The 8,654-nt window shown below is 34.1% G+C and overlaps 1 protein-coding gene across 6 annotated transcripts; it reads right to left on the reverse strand.

Annotated features, from left to right (window-relative positions):
- Positions 1–383: 383 nt before the first annotated feature.
- Positions 384–5,794, reverse strand: LOC131043937 (WEB family protein At5g55860). 6 transcript variants are annotated; one of them, XM_057977221.2, is made up of 5 exons: positions 5,479–5,794; positions 5,005–5,092; positions 3,717–3,889; positions 1,686–3,535; positions 384–723 (listed from the first exon to the last, which is right to left on the reverse strand). In XM_057977221.2, exons 3-5 carry the CDS (start codon positions 3,885–3,887, stop codon positions 717–719), a joined length of 2,028 nt encoding a protein of 675 aa, XP_057833204.1. In that variant the 5' UTR covers positions 3,888–3,889; positions 5,005–5,092; positions 5,479–5,794; the 3' UTR covers positions 384–716. The 6 variants fall into 6 exon arrangements, with proteins under 6 accessions (XP_057833204.1, XP_057833162.1, XP_057833189.1 ...); XM_057977179.2 differs by lacking the exon at positions 384–723 and having other exon boundaries at positions 1,360–3,535; XM_057977206.2 differs by lacking the exon at positions 384–723 and having other exon boundaries at positions 1,360–3,535; positions 3,717–3,901.
- Between the last annotated feature and the right edge of the window lie 2,860 nt (positions 5,795–8,654).

Here is an 8,654-nt window from a genome sequence, read left to right on the forward strand (position 1 = left end):
ACTATCTAATCCAAGAACAGTTATTTGATCCAATTTCAAAGATTGTTGAAATTTGATGTCTTTAATGGGCAATGAAGTTGAACATCAGGCATCAATTAATGAGCCTGTCTTGATGAGTTTGGAAGTTCTAATTCCATTTCATTCATTTTCAGGTGTTTGGTGGTTAAACAGCTTCCAATCAACTCTGCGAATATTTAATCCACATGATCCAAAACTAGTAAAGATAAAGTGAAATAATGCAGAAGCTGCCCTACATTGCTTCAAAAAGTTACGCAGTGCATTTAGTGGGTCTCAACGAAGACAAAAATAAGCAGCAAAACGTCTAAACACAAACAATACTATCCAGTGCTCATACATAATTTTCAGTGATACATCATATATATAACTATATATCATATGCATACAATGCCACCTAAAAACGGCAGTGAGTGCTCTAATGAAGTACACATATATGAAACCCCAAATGCTCAATGATACAATTGAATGCTCCTCCAAATTGAATTATTACAATTGCTACCTTTTTAGCAGGCCTTTATCCTATTTGAGTGCAGAAACCTCCAAAGAGATGAATACATGTCAAATTGACAGCATTGTCCTGTAAAGAATTTACAACTATTCTAATTTGTTCTTCAAACTAAGAGCCTTTAGAGAATTCATCTCTAAGAGGAACCAACTCTGTCAAGTATATAGACAGCTTGCCAATTTAAGCCCCACAATCAACAGCTGATTTAGGTGATAATCAATAAAAGGAATAAATGATTATACACTACCAGAATTCATTACAAGTTAAACATCAAAACTAATTAGCATTGGATTTGATCATCAATTGATAGATGAAAACCTTAAATAAAAAATTTCTTTGCCAATCACACTCAAGCCTAGTGATCTGCTTCTGTGATTTTAGAAGATTATGACTACTTATTTACAAGTCAACAATAGTTATGGACAAAACCATGGTCCTACCTCAACTGCTCAAAAGCGTCAGTAATGAAAGTAATCAAGATGAGGAATGGGCCATTGCTGTTAAATTAGAAATGATACACAATATGGAGAAATAGCAGAGAAATAATATTGATAACATCACGTCCGTGGAGTTCACTGTGGAGTCCAGATAATGCAACACCTTTTAGGTATGACCTTACTGTTTAGTCCATATCCTCTAGAGTGTGACAAGCTAAAAAGTTTCAACTATAGTAAGTGCATATTTTGCAAAGTTGTTTCCTTCAATCTCTCATGTACTCCACCAATCTATTTCTTGTTTGGCCAATCACTAAATAACTCAGCAGATAATTAATTGCAACTCTTCAGATGTGTATTACTTATGATTTAAAAAGTATGACATCACACATATAGGAAACATCAATCCATGAATCAACTGAATTCATGGGGTACATAAATTTGCAAGAAAGGCTTTTTTACATGGTTTAAGTAGATTTCAAGATAAACATAACAGAGGGCTTACAAATATGACTTTTGTAAGAATCATTCAGATATTTAGCTATTGCACATAATGTAAAATCTTTATGAAAGTAACATGTACTTACGATTCCCCATATACAAGGAGCAAAAATTGATAGAAGATCCAGTAACAAAAAGGGTAGATGGTACATGCATAGATAAAATATTTATTTAATCTTTGTGAACCCTTGGCTACAAAAATAAATCAAAATGTAAGTGCCCCATACCTTCTCTTTCTAGTAAACAGACGTCTTATACTTGGGATCATCTGCATCTTCTTCTTCTTCTTCTTTGAAGAGAGGGTTCCTGACCAGAAACTGTCCTGCAGTTTTGATGGATCATTCACATTCAGCTTCTTCACTAAGGGTTCAGAATCCAACATTTTTCTTTCTACGAAAGACACTGAAATGTTATCTTCTGTAGGTATTAGGAAGTCAGATGTCCTAAGAGGTGCAGACATCTTCTCTTCACGTTCTCTCCATCTTACTAGCTCACTTTCAATTGCTCTTTTAGCTGCCGTTGCCATCTCTGCCTTATGCAGTTCTTTTTGTTGATCTGTCTTGAGATCTTCAATCTCTCGATTTGCTATTTCTAGTTTCATTAATATTTCTTTCTCAGCTGCTTTTATTGCATCTATTTGGGCCATGGCAGCAGCCACCTTCTTATCTGCAAGGCTGTCAACTTCCTCTACTTTTCTGCTGAGTGAATTGAATTCAGAAAGTGAAATAGTAATCCCAGCATCAGATTCTGAAATAGAAGCTTGAGCAGTGTTTTCTCTTTCCGATAGATCATTTGTGTTTTTTACAGCTATAGCCTCAGCAGCCTTAGCTTCTTCAAGTTCCTTATATGCAGCTTCCAATCTACTATTAATGGTAACCATCTCTGCCTTCGCATGCTCAGTTTCCAGTTTGGCTTTGCTTGCTTCCTTGTTCATATATTCAGAATCCTTCTTGGCCTCTTCAGCTTCTGCAATAAGATTTTCAATAGTTAAAGAAAGATATGAAGCCTCATTTTTCACCTTTGCTTCAGCAGTAATTGCAAGTTCCAATTTAATCCTTGCTCTATGAAGTTCAGAATTCAGATCAGCTGCTTTTGCTTCAGTTCGTGCCTCTACCTCATTTAGTGCGGCCAATTCAACCTTTGTTTTCTCTAGCTCTGCTTTTAGGTAATCCATAGAAGTCCTTAAAGCACATCCTTCTTCAGTAACTTTTTTGAGATGCTCTTTTGCCTGTGCAAGCTCAGAGTTTCTTGTTTCCAGAATAGAAAGGGTGTCTAGTTCTTTTTTATGTGTAGTCTCAATCTCTTCCATCATGTTTTTAAGCTTTTTGATGGGATGGGAAGCATCAGTACAAATGTTAAACTCCTTCACTTTTGCAAAATTGAGTTCACTTTTCAAATTCTCCAATGCAGCTGATGTGTTAGCCAATTCCTTTTCCGAATTCTTTTTATTAGTGAGATCTTGAGTAAATCCAACAATCTGTTTTCTAATTTGTTCTACAACTGGAGAAGCTTTCTGTGTTCCCCCTTCCCTTTCAGCTGTGATCAATTTTTTTTCTTTCTGTGCTTCCATATATGCCAGTTTAACATCAATATGAGTTTTCTGAACTTCATTAATCTCCTTTGCAAGCTTTTCTGCCATAAGTGAATTTATTTTCGTTTTAGACTCTGCATCTTCTGTCTGTTTACCTGCAAATACTTTGGCTTCAAGGCTAGTTTGAAACTCTTGCTTCAATTTTCGAAGTTCCTGTTTAGCAGCTTCCAACTCTGTTGTCACTGCCATGTGATCCTTCCTTGCAGTAGTAAGCTCTGACTGCCAATCTGTAATTTTACCTTTTGAAACCTCTGCTTTTGAAGCTTCTAGTTCTTTTGCATGAAGCCTATAAATTTCAGAAGCATCACTGGCCTTTTTACTTGATTCTGTTGTCTTTTCCAACTTCAGAGACAAAACTTCAGCATCTTTCTTAGCCTCTACCAACTCAACCTGTACTTGATCTTTTGTTGAGTTAACAGATTTCAGCTGTTCCTTGAACTTAAGTAATTCCTTTTGTAGAATATGCAGTTGTGTCTCCTTTAATAACTGAACCAAGAAACATCAAAGAATAACTTGAAAAAGTCAATTTCAATAGAGAATATAAGTTATTTCAAGTTTTGACTGAACATATTTTCTAGTTTAACAAATCTAACAAAATAACCTCTTCAGAAAAGAATATTTATAGAAACTAACATAATAATCATGTGAAGAAAGATTCCGAGTATACCTTTTCTGCTGGCATTTCCTGACTTTTCTTATATATCTTATCTGCAATTTCCCTTTCTCCAAACATACTAACTGCAGCCTTAACTGATTCAAAAGGAACTGTTGTGTCGATCACCACTCTATCAACTTTAGTATCCGATCCATTATAAGGTGTTTCCATACTGTCTAGCATGTCTGTACAATTCCCTTGCACAGTCCAAAACTTGTGTCAGAATCCATTATATGTATGCATGATATATACTCAACAACCTACCTTGGAAGAATCAACCAGTTTAGGTGGAGTATCACTTATCACAAGTATATAGTTTATATTAGACCCTATCTTGAGACAAAACAGATACATTTGCTACTTCAACCCTTTGTTTAACGCTTTGCAATGTGTTCCTGACAATTAATCATGTTTCAAATGCCATTATCAATAAGACAGTTGTATTTTCTAGTTAGGATGAACTTCCCTTCTAATTTAACCATCCAGACATCATACAAACAAAGACCAAAACAGACAAGGAAGAGTTCAATTGAGCAGTGAATTAAAATGATCCACAAGTACGAGGTTTCCACGTGTGAGAGACTAATAAGATATAAAATAATTAAACTTAGTTTGATTGAAATAGCTGGAAGCAGAACACTCTGCAGGGGAGATCGAATCTCTATAATTTTAAGAACACTGGCTTTTTCATGAAAAACATTCAAATAAAAAGGCTTTCCTCTTAAATCTAAATAATTATGCCCTCAACAATGGAGCTGTGCTTGGAAAGATGAGATGTTCTGTGGGCTTTTCTTCTTCTCTTAAATGAAAAATGGTATAATCTTGTGAAAGAATAAGTACGTATTTCACATATTCTGACATTTATTTTTTTCTGTGGAGATTTACAGGGCACAAATCCCCAATGTATAAATTTCCATTTTATGAATAGCTTCTGAAACGTTGGGATAATTAAGTGGACAGAAATGGATGTCTACAGCTTCTATTGATGAATTGAAGGTTTCATTCTCTATCCTCGGTAAAAAGTATTACTTCAAATCTAGAAAATCCGTATGCTCTCATATGCAGACAGAAAAAATCATTTGTACTTGAAATAAAATAATACAACCCTGAACCCCTGCAGAAAAGTCACTTGTGGATTTAACTGTGGCTGCACGTACCATTATTTAAATTGTGTATTTGGTACGACCCACATCCAAACCCAGACACAAAACATTACAGAAATGATAAAGTTGGTAAACCCCACATCTCATAACTCCTATCGCAAACAGAAAAAACATTATAGGGTTACAGAGTCATAAACCTTGAGGTGGAAGAGACGCCGAGTTCAGAACCTTGAGGTGGAAAAGAAGTGATAAGCCTCTGCAGTTGTGATAATGAAATGATCGTTCCTAATTGAGACAAGAAACAGAGGGAATAATCCTAAAATGAAATACATAGTATATCCATACCCAACAGTCTACAATTGAATAAATACAAGATATTCAAACCCAATACTTCTAAGGCCATATATATACACATCACACTGAAACCCAGCAGTCCTGATAACCTATACATCTGATGCTAAAACCCACTAATGGCAATTTGATGCTGAAAGCCTCTAATGTTCAAATATAGACGAAAGTTAAACCCACGAGTGACATATAAACATAAAAAACTTAAGCAGATTATGAATAAAGTTACACACGATCAGTCTCGTGTAGCAGGCCAGGGCACAGAATTCACGGGGAAAAACTTGTTCCAAAATTAAACTCAAGGATGGAAGAATCCATCATACCTGGTAAAGCTGTCAGCTCTCCACCCCAAAGGTTCAAACCCAATTTAGGATTATTCCACACGATCAAGTAAAAGTTGAATATAATAATGATTTACCTTTGAATTGGTTATGACTATGGCTATGGCCATCATGGTTATTACCATGGAACAATTGTATGATGAATTTGGAGAAACTGAGGAGAAGTTTAGCGAGACACAAACACACACGTAGAACAAATATTTTAATAAAGAGCAAGCCTACTATCTCCTTAATTTCTTCGCCGTCCATGGTAGAACCAGTCAACAACGTCATTTTCGCCATCAGCCAACGAAAATAGAAAACGAAACAGAGTATTAAAATGTTTTGGAAAGAGTATTAATCATGCTCGCGTGATTGTATGTTTTTTGGTATTTTGGCTTATCTATGTTGGAATCATATCATTCCACCCAGGTTCCACATCAATGCCACGCGGGCGACTTGATGAATATAAAAATATATTCACTCGTCAAAAATTGGGAAAACTTCAATATATTAATTTAAAATATATATCTATATTTTTTAAAATTGTATATTATGTTTTAGGTTTTGATGAGGTGGTCCAATTTTAAATTTATTGACTAATGTGGAAGATGATTTATTTTATGTGATCTAATTTTAATTTTATATCGTCTTTAAAATAGATTTGAAATCATTTTAATGTGTATAATTTGATTAAATATGTTCATTTACTATATTAAGTATGGTGAACTAAGCAAAATGGTATTTGCAATATCATGTTATTAAAATGATAAGTGTAAATTAGAAACTACCTATTTTGTAATTATTTTTATATAAATCAATGTAGTGTTCCTTCTCATAATATGTTGTAGGACTCATTCAACTTATTTCTTTGACTTATTACCATCACCAAGTTGTCAAAACACACCTATCCATATCAAACACTTTCATTTGTCTTTTATTATTATCTCAACTTTAAACCATCTGTGCAAGAGCCACATCCTATTCTTGAGCCCTCCAATAGACAAAATCCAACTCAAATCTCGTGTTTTACTAATAACCTATTCAAATCTTTTATAAAAATATCCTTTTTAACCATTCTAATGATCAAGGACCATTTTGTCTAGAATCAATTACTATGTTTTTTTTTGTTTTTTTTGGAAACTTCTTCACTTGAATATTATTTATTAAAAAGTACTTCTAACTTCTCCTTATGTAAGTTTTATAACATTCTTTATTAGCTTCTCTTTGCAATCAAAATAATCTTATCACTTCCCTCTTTCCTTTAGAAACATAGTAACTTCCATTTCCTTATAGCTTTCTCTTTCTCACTTAAGTATTGCACATGTTGTAGAAACCTCGTTGGTTTTTTTATAGTTTTCATAACTATGTCTAGATACTTAACATATAGTACACTAGGTTGAATTGACACACAACCAAGATTGTATTACTTGTAATATGATTGAAAAATATCAAATATGGGTCAAATTGAGGCAAGCTCCCAAGTAATCTCAAAAAAAATCTTTGCCCTAACTATAGGTTTGAGTTGGATTTTCTCATCACAAATTATCAAATTCAAGATTTGCAACCACAATTATGGGTCTCTTGCCAATTTTAGAAATTAATTTCAACATATTTACCTAACTTGAAACTTCCTCCTCTTGTTCTTCCATAATAGATTGGTAAGCATTGTATTCTCTAATGCCATTTCTCTCTCATTTTCTTCACCATCACTCTCATCATATCTAGGGTTATAACTTTGTCTTCTATCATCTTCAATAACATCCACTTAGATTTGAACATTCCTTATCATTTTGAACATTTATATTACCCTTCCATTAATATTAGTTATTTTGTAGCCTCTACCACTCTTCATGGAGACTTATAGGCTCCTAATTCTGATATGAATTACCTCATATTTGATTTTTGTATACCCCTAAAAATGGCTACACATGATTAAATAAATACTATTTATTTAATGCCTTTATTCTTCTATCAGTAAATAAATTGAAAAGTTTATTTATTTGATTCATAGGTCATATTCCTCTAAATCAATTTATTAATTAATTAAATATTTAATATTTAAATACATTTCATCATTTCTTCTAAAGTTCATCAAGATTAAATAATTTTAAATTATTTGATTACTTATTCAACATGAGTCTTCAATCTAAATTCCACATCATACTCTTCCGAGTCATCATGCCATCTCAACAACCATGTGGCTAAGTAAATTAAATATTTTTAATATTTAATTCTTTAATTATCCTCCACATCCATTCCTAGTCAAAAGGAGGAGGAAACTTAGATGTCCTCCTACTTCCTATATTCTTTCCATTACCCCTACATCTTTGGTGGAGGTTTTGTCCACATCAATTTGGTCAAGGTCCACTTGTCTTACAATGCCTAAACTTTCTCTAACATCCCTAGATTGGTGTCTCCACTTGTCTTAGGAAGCCTATATTATCTCCTACCATCCTATATCCTAGAAGTCTTCATCCTTGGTCAAGGTGAGAATCGTGTTGAAATCCAAGAACACTGAGAGGTGGGGGGGTGGGGGGAGGGGCGTGAATCAGTGTTCTGTCGGAATGTTCAATTTTAACCTTATTATAATATGCATTCACCAACCGGTATACCGGTACATATATAATTGAAAAAAGTAAAGCAATAAATGAACCAATCACACAGATGAATACCATAACACAAAGAGTTTATACGTGGAAAACCTCAAAGAAGAAAAACCATGGTGGGATTTGTGACCCACAATATCAATCCACTGGCCATATGAAAATATATTACATAATATAGGGGCTTGCACATGCAGGAAGACTTATCGCCTAGAGCACACTGCTCAACACAAAGGAGTCTCGCTGACTACAATCACTTTGAATAAGAAAACATAAAACTGAACTCATTTAGTGCATCTGTTATGCCTGATTGAGTTTCGGTTCAAGTTATGACCGTTCCGGTTCTAAAACCCTTAAACCCTTACCGGAATAACCTTCGCATCCAAAGTCATCTACAGATCATTACACAATATTGATCTCATACATAAATGACCTCCTATACATGATCTTCGCATTACTAACAACACCACATACACACATATCAAAAGTGATCTAACAACTGACCTATATACCCTTACAGTCCTTCATGACTCATGTCGGCTTACATCGATATTACAAAATGATTATACATGT

This window comes from Cryptomeria japonica, chromosome 6 (assembly GCF_030272615.1).
Source record: "Cryptomeria japonica chromosome 6, Sugi_1.0, whole genome shotgun sequence".
Classification (NCBI taxonomy): domain Eukaryota; kingdom Viridiplantae; phylum Streptophyta; class Pinopsida; order Cupressales; family Cupressaceae; genus Cryptomeria; species Cryptomeria japonica.